At 38.2% G+C, this 17859-nt stretch overlaps 1 protein-coding gene across 11 annotated transcripts in view; it reads right to left on the bottom strand.

The window, feature by feature from the left end:
- The window catches only part of CFAP46 (cilia and flagella associated protein 46), a 141125-nt gene that overhangs the window by 78088 nt on the left and 45178 nt on the right, over positions 1-17859 (bottom strand). For all 11 annotated transcript variants that reach the window (XR_012160032.1, XM_073353956.1, XM_073353952.1 and 8 more), the window contains 7 exons: positions 17466-17599; positions 11867-12079; positions 9775-9994; positions 9355-9504; positions 8431-8535; positions 3584-3765; positions 169-300 (listed from right to left, as the gene is read on the bottom strand). Coding sequence is in view for 10 of the 11 variants with exons in the window: in XM_073353956.1 (XP_073210057.1) it covers positions 169-300; positions 3584-3765; positions 8431-8535; positions 9355-9504; positions 9775-9994; positions 11867-12079; positions 17466-17599 (1136 nt within the window). In the remaining variant the exon portion in view is untranslated. The remainder of the gene's footprint in view (positions 1-168; positions 301-3583; positions 3766-8430; positions 8536-9354; positions 9505-9774; positions 9995-11866; positions 12080-17465; positions 17600-17859) is intronic.

The following is a 17859-nucleotide window of genomic DNA, read 5'->3' as shown; positions in this document are numbered from 1 at the left end:
TATTTTTCTGAACTGGAAGGTATCACAAGATCGTTTGTTAAGTATTTCAGCCCACAAGCCACCTCTTGGAAAAGAAGAATATGTTGATCTGATTCCAAAATAGGAATTATATCAAAATTTAAAGCTGCATTAAATTATTCTGCTGAGCCCCATCAAAATACAACATACCTTGCACTTTGAACAAAGGCTTTTGATGCTGCTAAGCGCAAATGTTTTTTTCCAGCCAAATTTTCCATGATACTCCTCCCCTGTATACAAGCAGCAGTGCTTAACATTTCTTGTCTTGCTGTGTAATCATCCCTGCATAAAGACAAATAATTCACAATGTGTTCTAATCTTTCAGAGTGAGAATGCATCCATTCCCATTGACTGTTTGTCTTTTACAAAATGGTGGTGTTACAGACTCTACTTAAACATTTATTCAGTTTCTACCAAAACTAAAAACTAAATTTGAAAACTTTTTTTTATAATCAGATACCAAATTATGAAACTAATATGCGGTGTAGCTTCACTCAAACATTACTCTATACTTTTTATACTCTACCTTTCTGGTTCTGTAAAATAATACTGTAATTATATTAGGGATACATTACAGAGATAAAATATGTTAAGGCTAGGACCCTCAGTTTGAGAAACACTGGTCTCCCCAATGAAATCTGGTCTTCCATGTGCTTTTACCTATACTATACAGATTTCATGGGGGGGTGGAGAGGGGAAGGCCAGATTTCACGGTCCGTGACGCATTTTTCTTGGCCATGAATTTGGTAGGGCCCTATATATGTTATACCAACATGAACGCTTGTGTGCACAGCGGTATGTCAGTGGGAGAGCTTCTCCCACCACTATAGCTTCTGCCATTCACGGAGGTGCTGACAGGATAGCTTTCTCCTGTTGGCATAGACCATCTTCACCAGACATGCTGGCAGTAGCGCAACTGCATCGATATACTGCGCCGCTGCAGCACTCTACATGTAGACATGTCCTAACACTAATGCAGCTTTCTCTGTCTCTCTTGTTCTCTCTTTTTATATACACACACACACACACGCAAATGCAAAACCCTATTCAGACTTTTACTGGGGCTCCAAGATTAGGCCACAATCTTTTATGACCTCCCACTTCAAAGTATTTCCAAGGCTGCATAATATAAAATGGGAATTGACTGCCTAGGAAGGAGTACTGAGGAACGGGATATAGGGGTCATAATGGATCACAAGCTAAATATGAGTCAACAGTATAACACTGTTGCAAAAAAAGCAAACATCATTCTGGGATGTATTCGCAGGAATGATGTAAGCAAGACACAAGATGGAATTCTTCTGCTCTACTCCTCTCTGATTAGGCCTCAACTGGAGTATTGTGTCCAGTTCTGGGCACCACATTTCAAGAAAGATGTGGACAAACTGGAGAAAGTCCAAAAAAGATCAAAAGTGATTAAAGGGCTAGAAGACATGACCTATGAGGGAAGATTGAAAAAATTGGGTTTGTTTAGTTTGGAGAAGAGAAGAATGAGGGGGGACCTGATAACAGTTTTCAAGTACATAAAAGGTTGTTACAAGGAAGAGGGAGAAAAATTATGTTCCTTAACCTCTGAAGATAGGACAAGAAGCAATGGCCTTAAATTGCAGCAAGGGTGATTTAGGTTGGACATTAGGAGAAACTTCCTAACTGTCAGGGCAGTTAAGAACTAGAATAAATTGCCTAGTGAGGTTGTAGAATCTGAATATTTGGAGATTTTTAAGAGCAGGTTAAACAAACACCTGTCAGGGATGGACTAGGTAATTCTTAGTCCTACCATGCATGTGACTGGACTAGATGAGGTCTCTTACAGTCCTACCATTCTATGATTCTAAAAAACACTGACAGTTGTTAGTGAGAACTTTAAACTTAGGCAGCAACTTTAAACAATAGAACTATGTACAAGGCTCCAGATGAGCCCACTTCTGATCTTCTCCCTGTGAATTTATTCAGGGTGGGGTGGACTGAAAGAGAGGTCAGTTCAAGCAAAGAAAGAAATCATGTAAAAATGTTCCATTCTGAGACATTTGGATCTCAAAGCTTTAAGAGAAAAAGGATAATATATGTATTTTTGCAGGGAAAAAAATTCTGTTGTATCTATATTATGCAAACTTTTAAAAACCAAACTGTATGCATAGAAGAGAATAAAAAGAAACATTTTCAAAGTGAACTTACTTTTATTGCATTACCAGGTCCACCTGGCCTAGCACCTACCCTTTAGAGCAAAAACTATTATGCAATAATGATTATGACCACTAGAGGTTACCAGTGTTCCACCGTTCACTTTTACACTGAAAAAATGAAAACCAAAGCAAATTTAAGCCGTATTTTACCCTAATGTTGCTCTTTAACATACCAAAATGAAAAATGAGTATTGTTTGCATTTACACGGGAGAAATTGACACATCCTGGACTAAAGTTGTGTGTCAAAGATGAAAATATTTTATCCATTCATTGTTTTATGAATTGAAAAGCCTTCAGAGAGCTGCTCTCTATCTATGATATTCAAGATCTCTATTTATTTGAATGTCTCATTTTGCTGAAAGATTTGAAAAAAATGTAGAAAGTCAATTTCCTAGTGAATGGCTGCAGCTGATAAAGAGCACATGTTTTTCCAGTTAAGGTTAATGTCAGCATTTAATTATGCTCAAAATTTTCCATCCAGAATTACCTTTTCCCCTGACAGTATAAAAACATTATTAACTGGGCTAATTTCATCCATTTTTGGTCAAAACACATTTCCTTTTTGGGCTGCATTTATACATCTGGGGATCTTCCTTTCTGGATGATAGGACTGTATCAGCAGATCCTCAATCTAGTGTGGAAGTTGCCTTAATCCCAGATATGAAGCCAGTTTTCAGACTTCAACTCCTTTGTTAACAGTCTCATTGCACCTAGGTACTGCAACATAAATGACAAAGCCCATCTTATATGGGCTACCTCCATCTCCATCCCCCATGTGGGGAAAGAGTAGCTGCCACTGGGCTCGGGCTCCTCCTCCCACAGAAGTGGTCAGGGAATGGATGAGCAAAGATGTGGGCAGTCTTGGCACCACCTCCAAACTGCGTAAATTCAGTCCATGCATCAAACCCAGTGCAGTTAGGGACACAATCCTGCATCACCAGAAGGGCTAGCACAGATTACCTTCCACCTGGAATGAAGTGAAAGCAGGAACAAGATTGTGAATGTTAGAGGCCCTAATTTAGGTGAGCACATGCTTAACTTTAAGCATATGATTTACTTCAATGGGCCTTTAGCATGTGTTTACATGTTTTCTTGAACTGAGTCAAGGACACTCAATCTGCTTCCTGCATTGCTCCTTACTCAGGCTGCATTGTAAGGTTATAATCTAGCCCTCAATGCTCAAACAGTGCTGGAACTGCTAACCACAATAGAGTGAGTAAGAGGGAAGTTTCATCACCTTTTACTCTTAAATACAGTTTTTTACTCCTTAAACCAGATCCTTACCTCTAACAATTTTGATTATATAATCACAAAAATGTACGTATCTTACTGAATGCTTTGATGTTATTTTATGTTATCATGGAAAATTCTGTATACTTACATTTCATGTTTCTTCACATCTGTATCATACAAAACTGCATCATCTAGTTGTAAGGTTCTTTGGGAACAAGTCATCACTATTTCATGGTCATGTGATGCATACGCAAAATTTGTAAGTCGTGTCAATGTCTGCAATTCCACTAATGGATCTGACCAGTTGCATTCTAAAGTCATTTTCACCAACTGCAAATAATAGCAAAAGAAATATGTTCTCTTATGCTCTAATTTTGATTGTCAATCACTTTTCATACACAGTATGCAAGGATATATTAAATATTTTATAAGTTATGCAACAACTTTGTAAAGATTCAAAGAAAACAACATATATAAAGGTATGATTACATAATTCTATTTCTGTCCTTCACTTCGTACTGCCCCATATATGATATGACTTTCTCACTATCAGTGTAGAAGATAAGCCCTGATTCAAATAGCAGTTTGCAGACCCACCACCCTTTTTGATTCAAATCATCCTGATTCCCACAAACACAAACTTTTAAAAAATGTATATACAGTAATTTAAAGTTATCTTCTCTTTGTTGGTCTTTTAGATTGCAAAATCTTTGGAACACAGCCCATCTATCTTTGCATCTTGTATAATATCAAACACACTGTGTTCACAACACAAACAAAAAGTTACTAATTACAGGCAAAGAAAAATATGGAATGTGACCTACAGAATTAGAATTGGGAAAGAAAAGTTATTTATGATGACTATAGTTCTTGAAGAACACTGTTGGCATAGTATCAGAGGGGTAGCCGTGTTAGTCTGGATCTGTAAAAGTAGCAAAGAGTCCTGTGGCACCTTATAGACTAACAGACGTATTGGAGCATAAGCTTTTGTGGGTGAATACCCACTTCGTCGGATGCATGTTGGCATAGATTCCTACTCTTGGCATATGCCTGCAATCCATACATTAAGTCAGAATCTTCTAAAAAGAAGACGTGTATTGGGGCTTGGTGCTGAATGCCAAACAGAAGGACTGAGGTTTCCAACTTTATTTTTAATTCTTTCACCTACTGGAACCTCTATTAGAGCCAAATAAGAGGAGTCAGATTTTAAAAATGGTGCATTCAACATTATATTCTGTTTCTGAAACTAACAAAATTATCATTTGAATCTTTAAGCTGGCCCTGAGGATCTGTGGGACAATTTACTCAAAGAACTATAGTTAATGGTGTGCAACATTTCTGCAAACAGCAAGGATACTTATATATAGGCTTAGTTATATGTCTAGATAGTAGCTAAGGGTCTTCTTAACATACAGACCATGTAACCTGAATTCCCTGGTATTTGAGTAAAGCTTAGTGAAAATTACTGAGTTGGTTGGTGGATTGGTACAGGGGAAATTTAGTCAGGATTTTGGGGGGTTGCAGCATCATTTTCGTTTATGAAACTGGGTACGCGAGCTCAGCCATCAAGACCTAGATCTCATGAACTCTGTGGAGACTTATGCCTACTAAGAATCCAATCTTTAGGGACAGTTGAAGAGCAACTGGCTATGAACACAAAAACTAATAGCAAAGACTGTTTTAAGTAAAACAATCAGGTTTTTTAAGTGACAAATCTGAGGAACTGTTCCAGACTGAGACGTACAGGAGGTTTTGGAAAAACATGATAAATTAAAGAGCAATACATCACCAGGACAAGACGATATTCACCGAAGAGTTCTGAACTCTACTAACAGAACTACTAACTGTGGTACATAACCTATCACTTAAATCACCCACTGTGCCAAATGACAGGAGGGTACCTAATGTAATGTTAATTTTTTTAAAAAGCCACACAATTACAGGCTGGTCAGAATAACTTCAGTACCAGGCAAACTGGATGAAACTATAGTAAAGAACAATATTATCAGACACACACAAACATGATATGTTGGGATAGAGTTAACATGGCTTTTGTAATGGGAAATCATGCCTCACCAATCTATTAGAATTCTCTGAGGGAGTCAACAAGCATGTGGATAGGGGTGATCCAGTTGACATAGCGTACGTGGACCTTCAGAAAGCCTTTGACAAGGTCCCACACCAAAGGCTCTTTAGCAAACTAAACAGTATGGGATAAGAGGGAAGGTCCTCAGATGGATCAACAACTCGTTAGAAGACAGGAAACAAAGGGTAGTTTTCAGTTTTCACAATGGAGAGTGGTAAACATAAGGGTCTCCCAAGGTTCTGTACAGGCACCTGTGTTGTTCAACATGTTCATAAAATGATCTGGAAAAAGGGCTGAATAGTGAGGTGGCAAAATTTGCAAATGATGCAAAATTCCTCAAGATAGTTAAGTCCTAAGATGACTGCAAAGACTCACAAAGGAATCTCACCTAGCTGGGTGACTGCGTGACAAAATGACAAATGTAATTCAGTGCTGATAAGTGCAAAGCAATGCGCATTGAAAAACGTAATTCAAACTACACATACAAAACTATAGGGTCTAAATGATCTGTTACCACTCAAAGAGATCTTGAAGTCATGAATAGTTCTCTGAATACATCCGCTCAATGTGCAGCAGCAGTCAAAAAAGCTAACAGTTAGGAACCATTAGGAAAGGGATAGATAATAAGGCAGAAAATATCATAAAGCCACTGTATAAATCCATGGTACACCCACACTATGAATACTGCATACAATTCTGGTCGCCTCATCTCAAAATAGATATATTAGAATTGGAAGAGGTATAGAGAGCGGCAACGGGAATGATTAGGGATATGGAACACCTTCCATACAAGGAGAGACAAAAAAAGACTGGGACTGTTCAGCTTTGAAAAGAGACAACTCAGAGGGGATATGACAGCGGTCTATAAAATCATGACTGGTGTGGAGAAAGTGAATAGAAAAGTGTTATTTATCCCTTTCCATAATACAAGCACTAAGGGTCACCAAATGAAATTAATAGGCAACTGGTTTAAAACAAACAAAAGGAAGTATTTCTTCATACAACAGTCAACTTCTGGAACTCACTGCCAAGGGATCTTGTGAAAGATAAAAAAAATTAGGTTAAAAAAATGAGGTAAGTTCCTGGAGGATATCTCTATAAACAGCTATTAGCCAAGATGCTCAGGGACGCAACCTCATGTTCCAGGTGTCCCTAAACTTACAACTGCCAAACGCTGGGACTAGATAACAGGTGATGGATTACTCAACATTGTCCTGTTCTGTTCGTTATCTCTGAAGCGTCTGGCAATGGCCACTGTCAGAAGACAGGATACTGGGCTAAATGGACCATTGGTCTGACACAGTATGGCCATTCTTATGTTCTTAATTTCTCATGGTATCCTTAGAAGACCTTACTGTACTAAGTTTATATATTATTGTGGGCTGTGATCATGTGTAACCTCTCTGGGGGCAGTTGTGAGATTTGGGAATTTAAATGACTACACTGAAAATGTGCTAGACATGTACGAACTTTGGGACAATAAGTGTTAATTGGATTTCCTGGGCAAACCCTACAGCAAGGATAATGCAAAATTTCCCAACTCTCGTTATACAAAAATCAAGACTTTTGAAGCTATGACCTGAGAAGAGGGTTTGTCTGCCAATTACCTGTTACACAAGGCCACGATTAAAGGCTCAAGCTGTATAAAAAAAATGGCTGATCTGCCCAGTCTGGGTTCTGGTTCTAAGATGGATATGTACTAATATCCACTTGTGGTTTTTAAAAGCCTGAAACTTACAAGAGCAAGAGGTTGGAACTGAGGGTGACCTCTGGTAAGCTTTTTAGCATGAATGTAGTTTTTCTTTTTTAATATGTTTTCTATGTAATGCTTCTACCTCAAGGATAAATGTGTTTGCTTATAAGGAGCTTAAAACTGGAGGGAATACACTAGTCATAGCCCTCCAAGGGAAAGCAAAGTGAAGGCACAGGCCTTTTGGGCAGTCTGGCTTGGTGGGGATATCCAAGTGTACAGCAGGGAACTGTGCCACCTTTAAGTCCCTGGTCAGGAGGGAGAGAGATGTGAGTTTCCACCAAAAGAGGTAATTGCTGAGAGCCAGAAGCCTGAAGTCAGTGCCCTTGGTGGACCATGGAGGGGGAGTATAGCCCTGCCCTGAAACTGGGGGATACAGCTGATACCCTGTACTGTGGATGGTATACAGATATGACTACAAAATAGACTGACAGAACTCAAAGACAACTTTGACATCTTGGGATATAGGCCAGATTCTGTCACCCTGACTCATGCTTAGTAACTCAATGGGGTTACATTTGGAGAATGGCACTAATCAACATGAATAATGGTGGCAAAATCTGCCCCAAAACAAATAGTCACATACTAAAGAAATTGTGGATAGTGATGCATTACTGCCTTCCTGAGACACAAATAATGAAAACCTCTTCATGTTCCCTTAAATGGCCACAGGTTCTATTTGTGCCCCACTCTCAAGACCTCAAGAAGTGACTAGAGAATGCTTGAGGTATGTGTTGGTTTGGGTTTTTGTACAGTATTTTCAGCACAGAGCATCTGTTAAGTTGTCATCTTTGCCACAGAGATGAGAGGCCAGAAGTGTGGTCTGATGTTGAATGCAGCTTTACCAGAATCTGGCAGCTCCCAGCACAACTTGGTAGAATATCAGGGGGAATCTTGCACTCCCACTATTTTATTGTACCCATTTTGTGGTTAAATGTAGAGATTTAATCTCCAGGGATGTCAATTTACTAATTGTTGTGATCATTACCTTAACTTTAAAAAGTTTTAAAAGAAAATAAAAAACAGTATAGCTCTCTAACAGAAATAATTTTGTATCCAACTATGCAAAACAGAGATTACAGAAAGATACCAGCAACATCTACAGTATGTAGACATACATATTATCACAAGAAAAACCTAGTAAAATAAAGCTAAATACCTGAGACAAACTGGGAACAATAAAGTCCATGAGCCCCAAGCCATTACATGAGTACATTTCCAAAGCAACAAGAACTTTTGTGATTGGATTTTGTCCCTCGCCAGTCTGAGAAGCAAGCAATTTCACATTTATTCCAAACTTTATGCAGATATAAACATTATAAAATAATGTAAATTCATTAATTAGACAAAGGATATATTTTAACTATGTTTGGGAATATATATGTAGAACTCTCATTGGCATTAAAGGGTCATTTAGCTAAAAGAAAAACTGTTCACCTGTTTTTTACTGTGTTCCTAAAATGTAAATTTTTATAGTTTTTATACATTTAATTTCATTCATAACTCCTGTCAAATCAAAACTCCAATAGTTTTAATATGAAAGAGAATAGCAACTATACAATGAATATATATACATATATATGCTACAAAATTCTGAGATCATGGTTTTATTAGATATATTTTATTTTTATGTTTTTATTTAAAACAGGCATTCCCATTGAAATACACCAGCAAGAACAAAAATTCAAATTAATAATATAATTCAAATTAATAATAATATTCTTACTTATATAATGCAAATATCAATATTATATGTTTATTGAAATATGCTTGAGGTCTCTTAGCATTTTATAACTCTATAAATGTATATCTTTAAAAGATGGTATAGTTATGATGTCATCATATGACAGTTACCGCTATTTATTTCTTGTAGCTAAAAACGGAAGGTAGAAATAAAATAAACTCAAGAGAGTCATTTCTACACCCCATGCAAAAAACTAGTTGTCCTTTGTAACGTGTTAATGGGAACAACCAAATCTTATTTTCCATATTGCATTCAAAAAGTGTACATATTCTCATATTTTCCATAGTTAAGTATGTTATATGTATTCATTTTTCACATATGATTTCACAGAATCTATACCTCATCATCAGTTCCAAGTTTATGCCCAATTTGTTGCTGAAGTAACTGTTTTGCTTTCACCCAGGTAGCAATGATCTGTTGTCGTACAGCAATAGGTACCAGTTCATTAGGTATGTTTCTATTTGTCAAATTCAGGGCAAATTCACAAACCTAAAATCCAAGAATAAAATTAAACTTAGAACATGAATCCATAGCCCAGCACTTGTTATGAATACAATGCATTCCTCAGAGGGTATGCTGAGAATACCGCATATCTATCTGTCTAACATCTCTATGAGGCAACTGAGTTAAAGGATAAAGGCTCTAATTTTCCAACTTGAGCTGTGAGTGTGTACTTGTGTGTGTGTATGGTGGGGAGAGGTTTTTTCCCCCTCCAAATATAGTGGTTTGATAGGAAACAGAGCAATGAGAACTTTGTACCTCTAAGGCCGCTTTAATATCAGGGAGTCCATTTGGATCCACTGACAAAGGTTGGACACTGTTTGTTTTTTCAAGCCCCTTTATTGAGGACCTTTTACTTTTGTCTGTTGCTGCATCTATCTTTTTCTTCTCATCAGTTTTCAAAACTGATTTTGGAATCCAACAAAGAATTAGGCCTCGAGCCAAAGCATTACATAACATCACCAAAACAACAGTATTTCTGAAAGACAAAACAAAAAGACGAAGTGTAAGAAACATCTCCTTAGAGTAAAATAAAGATGGCACAGAAAGATGATTAACACTTCTCTAAATTCTAAGTTTCCCTTGGAAAGCAAACTTATGAAACATTTGCAAAATAACCTTAAAGAAACACTTTCACATTGGAGAAAAAGTTAAAATATACCAAAGTTAAGCTTAGCTAAATTTAGCCTTCATGGTTTTTCATAATGTCCTTTTCCAAGGTGTTCTACATTAAGATCCGCCATTGCTTCCTGGAAAATATTCTATTTATGAAACCTTTTGTCTATGTATCAGTTCAAGATTTTTATTACTCCTCTACGCTCTCACTTGTATTAATAAGAGTATTTGCACAAAAACACTCTTATGTCAACTCCTCTTATGTGAAATCACACTTCTTTATTTGTAACATTGCATTAATTTCTACAACAATCAATTGTTGAGTTGCAATTAACAACAGCTATAGCAGATATTCCTTCTGGTAAAGCACAGATCTCACAGTAGCTGTGGTGCCCCTATTATTAACTTTTCTTTCCCCGTTAATGTGCATTTTACATAACTACATGAGGTCCTGGCAAAGGTGACTCCAGAACAAAAGATGATTACTGCTTCCTTGGCGTACTCTAATCTGAGAAAAAAATGTTCTTCTGTGTAGACTACTGGAAACAATATTAAGGCACATATTGTAGAAAGTGAGTACCAGAAGTAGTAAATGGAGTTTAATTTTTTTATTTGACTTTTTGCCATAAGTCAGGCATCCTTTTTTTTCTGCCACCTGTGGTTTAATAAAGTATTGCCACTGTCAGTGATGGAGTCCCCATCATCACTGTTGCATTCTTCCTAAATGCTAGCAGTACTGGTATTGCCATATTCCTCATCCAAAATTCCATCTCTCCGATAATCAACAGCATCCTCACTTCCTCCATATCAGTATCAACAATACCTGTTTGTTTTTATTGAAAAACTTTCTTCTGGGTCTCCAAGATTCTAAGTGATTAGCTCAAAACTAAGAATGGCAACTACATATGGTACAAGTTAGAGTTAACACATTTTTGCAAAGAGATAGTGATTAAAGCTATTGTACTAACTTTTTGTTCCCATTCATGAGTTTTCAATTTCAGAGGCAAGATGGGATTCTTTATACCAGATCTTATAAGAGAAGATATTCCTACACTGCATTCCTCTCCTTATCATGTTCAGTGAAGCCTGACTTGGATCTTTACTGATACTAATTATTCAGACTTTAGTGATGATTTAATGGCAGTTACAGGTTTATGGATATCCCCTGGACTGCAACCAACTACTGTGTGTTTTCCTTTTACTTTCTTTCCCTCCCCCCGCTTTAAATTTTACAAAGCTTTTACATTCATAAAAATTAATAGACCACACTTGCTTTGATTATTAAACATTTACAACAAATATAATGCATTAAATTTGAAAGAGATGGACATCAAGTGAATACATTTCAGGGCACCCTGCTTTGGCAAGACAGGGTGCAGAGTAAGCTTTTCCTTTTGATTAGCCACAGAAGCCCTGCTGCCACTCCAAACTAAAAAGACCAGATCAGCTTTGTATAGTCACTCTTTAATAAGGTTTAGACAGGGCAGAGTGAATATCATGCAGTGTTAGACTGGGGAACTTCATTTTAAACCAACTAATCCACTATACCATCTCAAATATCCATGCACAAATCAAATAAAACACTAACAACATTTCTTTAGTGCTATTGGAATATGGCACAATGAAAAAGTGATTTATGATTAGTGAAAAAATATTTTTAGAATTTATTTTTAGCTTCATAAAAGGCTTAATAGAAAAGAGAAAGGTAATAATCAAACTCAACCATCATACTTACCCACTGTGTCCAGTATTCTTGATTGCACTGAGAAGACTCTGCAGGGACTCAACAATCTCTCGCTGTCTTCCTGAAGCTATAAGATGTTTATTGTGATTTAAGACATACACCACTGTGTTGTGAACAATCCAGGCCTCATTTAACTCTTCTCCCATTTCTGCAGCCCGCAGAAAGTTTTCCATAGCATATTGGGATAAGTGGTCTATCCAGATACTATAAAATTAATATTAAGTAGCTATTATTCCAAAACTACAAAACCAAAACGAATATATTCTAAGAACTAGAATTTACAAGCACTCTTGCTTGACCCAGCAACCATTTTTTAAACACAGTATTTTGTATGGAATTTTCTAATTGTTTGTTTGTTTTTTAAATATGAAATAGATGGGGGGAAGAGAGAAGAAGGAAAATCAACATAAGGAACATCAGTCTCCAGAACGCTAAAACACTACTGTCATCCAAAATAATGCAAACAGCGTGTTCCATAATCCAAATCTAGTGTCTTATCCCCAGGGCACCTTATAAAGTGTCCATGAGTCCATGTCTCAGTCCCAGAGCTCATTACAAACTTCAGGTTAAAACTATAATTGAATATAGATTTTTAGTGTCCATTTAATTTTGCAGCACATTCCTAGCTTGCCTATCTGGATAGTTAGGTTAAAGTGCACAGGAGGGCACCCCAATGCTGCACATGTATCAAGAATTCATAGATTTTTATGACCAGAAGGGACCATTATGATAATCTGTCTTGACCTCCTCCATAATACAAATCATAGAATCAATCCAGTAATTTCTGCATCAAGTCCATAACTATTGTACTTTCTATACAGCAGGCTCATAACTACTGTTCCGTCTAGGTTGAGCACATGCATGGAAGCACATCTTTCTGACAGGTGTCGTACATAGCTAAGTGCTTGCTGCCTAGGAAAACATTCTCCCACTACTTCTAGTGTCACTGGTCTGGGGACAGTGGGGTGAAAAAGCTTAACTGCTCAGCATATGTCTGGAACTGTCAAGGACATTTTGGTGCCACATCTCACATCTTTAAATGGCTTTTTTTTCCCCTCGTGCCATATAGTTGATTGAAAATGAGAAGTAAAGGAATTGATGTAAAACTAGCTTGGAACCCTAGAACTCCACAGAGGGGAATAGTCCAAAATCACTTGATAACATGAAGAAGACTGTCGAGAATTCTGCAGCAGTACAGTTAGCAAGCAGTTTGGAATCTGCATCAGCATACTTCTAAAAATAATTATTTGCATAGTAGACTAAAAATTACAGTATAAACACAAGTATCCTCAAAATAACAAAAGGAGAGGGATAGATGAGTTCAAGGTCAATACAACTGATGTAAAGAAGATGTTTCTGACACATATTGCCTATGACACAGCAAAGGAACTAAGGCTGGTTTGGGACACAGTCCCTCTCACGAAACACTCGAATCCCTGATGGGCTCTACATGTAGCCAAATGCTCACTACTTTCTAGTTTCAGAGTAACAGCCGTGTTAGTCTGTATTCACAAAAAGAAAAGGAGTACTTGTGGCACCTTAGAGACTAACCAATTTATTTGAGCATGAGCTTGCATCCGATGAAGTGAGCTGTAGCTCACGAAAGCTCATGCTCAAATAAATTGGTTAGTCTCTAAGGTGCCACAAGTACTCCTTTTCTTTTTACTTTCTAGTTGCAATCTTGTGGCACCAAGGCGCATACACTCCTAAAAGTAGAACAGCAATTTTTTATACTGGAGGAAGCATTGTCTAATCATAGAGACTTTAAGCTTCAAATCATGATGAAATTGAATGTGAGTAGAAGTATTAGCATCCCTTAGTTGATGTGTCTTTAATTATTTCTTTTTAGATCCTTCTTTAATGAAAGCTTTTCCTGAGAGCATATTGAATAAAGACGGCCAGAGGATGCCCTAATTATTTTAATAAGGACCCACCACATACTTTAGCTTCTTCAGGGTCTATGCTAATTTATCTGAACTGAGAGTGTCCCTCCACTACATGAAATATTGCTGAGCCACTCTGACCTTCCTGCTGCAAACCTGATACATGGTGCCAGGAACTTCCAAGCAGTATTTTCAGTGGCAGGGGTTCACAATGTCATGTCCCATGCATCAAATGTATTTTTTATTTAACAAATGCATGTCTCCATGCCTTCTAAAATATCCCCAGGTGTTTGGAATTCTTTGCTTCATTTTTAATTAAGATAACATTTTCCCCAAAAAATAAAAGGAGTACTTGTGGCAAATTTATTAGTCTAAGGTGCCACAAGTACTCCTTTTCTTTTTGCGAATACAGACTAACACGGCTGCTACTCTGAAACCTGTCATTTTCCCCCAAGTGCTTCACGGTAATACAATAATAAAACAAATCTTTTAACTATAAAATCAGTTTTGAGGATGCACACTCCACTTATTAATCTCAAGGCAGCATAACTCAAAATACAGCTAACATTTTTATACAGCCTTACATGGCCACATGGAATCTGATTGCTTCATTCATCTGACCAAAACATTTCATTGTTGTTAACTGTATTACTGCAATGCCTACAGCCCCCAACTGAAATCAGGGTTTTACTATGCTAGTATAGACAGACAGTGTAAGACACAGTCCCTTCTGCAATAATATAATTACACAAAACAGACAAATGGTGGGATGGTACACAGAGAGATGCATTAACTTGCCCAAGGTCACACAGCGGTTAGTGGCAGATCTTGGAAGAGAATCAGGTCTCCTGTGTCCCCTATTACTGGCCTCTTTCCAAATCTGCACAGTAGTCAAAATATTTTTAAATATTCACCAGTATCAAAAATAAAAGCAGATTTTCTGCTGTCCTCTACTCCTTGTGCATTGCTCAGACAGTGTAAAGGGAGTAGAGACTGGCCATAGGCCCCCATCAAGCATACATCCAACAGAGCTCCTAAGTCTCTCTCCCAAAAACTATAGGAGAAGGGGGTATGAATGGGCATGAAGTGACCAAAGAGAGGTGGAGAGTTAGTATGGCTGAAGCATTCCTCAACTGGTGAATTGTTCCCTGCGGACGATAGTCAGCTGGCACATTGGATCATCCCCTGGGCTGCTCTAACCTGTGATTGGAGCAGGGAAGAGAATTAGAGATAAAAGCAGGGAGATAAAGGCAGAGATAAAAGCAGGATGGCAACAGTAAACCTGTCTCAAAATCCCTTTTCCTCCCTCCATTGCTTTTTAGAAAGGGCTAACGTACTGTACTCAACTTGTTCGTACCACTAAGTTGCAACAAGTACTGGTATTCTCAGGGTCATGATGTACCTCCGCATCCTTTCAGCTGACTACTGCATCTTCTCCTTTCATGTTCAACAGCAGCCAGCACAAAGGATCTTGCGGCATATTGGTACATCAAAGACAGTGATTTCAGATACTCAACAGGAAACCATAATTTCGGCAGCAAATTATCAGTCTAAAGCAGAGGTGGACAAACTATGGCCCCTGGGCCACATCTGGCCTAAGGAACCATCCTGCCCGGCCCTTGAGCTCCCAGCCAGGGAGGCTAACCCCCCGGCCCCTCCCCTGATATTCCCCCTCCCACGCAGCCTCAGCGCGCCGTGCCACCAGTGCAGGAGGGGCTGCACTGTGGGGGCAAGGGACAGCAGGAAGGGAGGCTCACCTGCAACCTCAGGGGAGCAGGCGGGCGGTGCGGATGGCAGAAGTGTGGTGAACGCGGGTGGAGGACTCAGGAGGAGCACCAGGCAGCCGTGCAGATGGCCGGAGAGAAGCGGAGCTTTAAAGGGGAAACCGCAACTTCTCTCTGGCTGCGTGGCTGCCCTTGCTCCTCCCGAGTCCTCTGCCCATGTTCGCAGGGCTGTATTCTGAAAGGGGCTTTAGAGGGGGGTTTGGATAGTGGTTGGGGGTTTAGATAGGGGTTGGGGCAGTCAGGGAGCGTGGGAGGTTGGATAGGGGGTGGGGTCCCGGTGGAGTGGTTAGGGGCAGGGGGTCCCAGGTGCGGGTGGTCGGGGACAAGGAGTTGGGGGGGTTGGATGGGTTGGGGTTCTTGGGGGGACAGTCAGGGGGTGGGAAGTGGGAGGTGGAGGATAGGGTTAGGGGAGGCATAGCCTTCCCTATCTGGCCCTCCATACAGTTTTGGAACCCCGATGTGGCCCTCAGGGCCAAAAAGTTTGCCCACCCCGGTATAAAGGGTCAATGTGTCCCTCCAATTTTATTATTTAAAAGAGAACAGAAACAGAAGAGAGGGAAGGAAATGAAGGGAAGAAGAGAATTTACTCAGGGATATATATATACTTGCTAGGAAATGGTTACTCTTCACTCTCAGTTTTTCAGAGTATAAATATATAAAATTTGTAGTGGAAATTACTGTCCCTCAGCCTAAAACTTTCAGCATTATATATTAATATATTATAATGAATGATGATGATAATCTTAACTTCTACAGAGCTTTCCATCTGAGGATCTCAAGGAACTTCAAACATACCTAAGAAAGGTTGTCTTGTTTTTTACCTCAGTACCCATTCCTTCATTATGGCGTCATGATAGTAATGCCATGGTCAAAGTTCCATTTTAAAAAAGATGATAAATGTTTCCCCACACAACCCCCTCTAAAAATATGAAAAAAAAATCTGCTTTACAGACAATTTCTCGTGTAATTTATGCCCAGAGGTGAACTTTTCTTTTAAAGTTTGATGTTAAGCAGACATCTATTTCTGAGGCAAGAATTAAAAAAAAAAAGATATTTTTTTCACTTTGATTTTGATCCTTTTTAATGTCTAATCATAATTCAGTACCATCCTATTTTAAGAAATTCCATGTCTTTTTTTCATTAATTCTCAGTGAGTATGAGCATACACTTTTTTGTTTTTGTTTTTCCCCAAGTTTGAATGCCAACTTACAAGTTATTAGAGGTGGCCTTCAGGAACATTATAATCTCCTTGAAAGGACTTCAGTTCCAAAGGTAAAATTTACTACATAGATCCCTTTCTCCCTTGATTTTAAACAGAAACAAATAACTTAATAGCATTTATGGAGGTGGGAGAAAAAAAGAAACCTGAAATTAATTTCTCTTCATTTCACTCCCTTTGGATGGAGGGAATAGAGAGGAAGTTTTTCCAACTTAAGTAATTTATTATGTATTTACATAGATGCTCAGATATTATTACAGTGACGGGCATTGTACAGAAAAAGACAGAATGGAATACATTGGTTTTGGAATTTGAACAGAAAATTTTCTGAGTTTTGGCAATTATGTTTTTTTTAAACTATGAAATCCTATTTTTTTTTTAAATGGACAGCACAGTTAACCTTAGCTTTAAAGAGTTTTTGTGTGGCTATAAGCTTCTTAGGTCTGACAGTTAAAATGTTCATTGCAAGAGTGTATGCCAGTAGCTATTCCATAATGGAGCCAACTCAGAAACTGCCACTTAAAACCTTTTCCTTTAGCTTCTCTCTCTTTTCCCACTAGAATCCATGCCTTTGAAAATGAACCATTTGATAACAATGGATTTTATTTTAAGAAGTAACAACTTTTGAAAATATCTTCATGGTGTGATCATCAAACAGAATTTGCCAAAGGCCCCAGGGTTTGGTACAGATTAAAGAAAAACACCTGTATGTTATCCAATCTGGATCATGTTCAGGAAGTTTGGAAATATATCCTGTGGGATGCTGGCTTGTATCTTCAGGCGGAACAGCATGGTCATTCAGCTGAACACCCTCCAATCTTAACAAATGAATAGTCACCTAGAAATATATATAGAAAACATATATATGAAACTGCAATTTCATCAAACCATATCACATTGAAAATAGAGACTGGCTTCTGCTCAAGTCACAGTCTCAATTCTACAAGAAAATATTAGCTGCACAATTTTGTCAAATACTGTCTAGGCATATAGCAATTTATCACAAAATATATTAAATGTAGTCCTTCAAATTCCTTATAACCTGACAATGAATTTAACATAATTCCTGTAAAAAAAAAACAACCACCACACCTTATC

This window comes from Lepidochelys kempii, chromosome 7 (genome assembly GCF_965140265.1).
Source record: "Lepidochelys kempii isolate rLepKem1 chromosome 7, rLepKem1.hap2, whole genome shotgun sequence".
In the NCBI taxonomy this organism is placed as follows: Eukaryota; Metazoa; Chordata; order Testudines; family Cheloniidae; genus Lepidochelys; species Lepidochelys kempii.
This window is presented reverse-complemented; position numbering and strand designations above follow the sequence as displayed.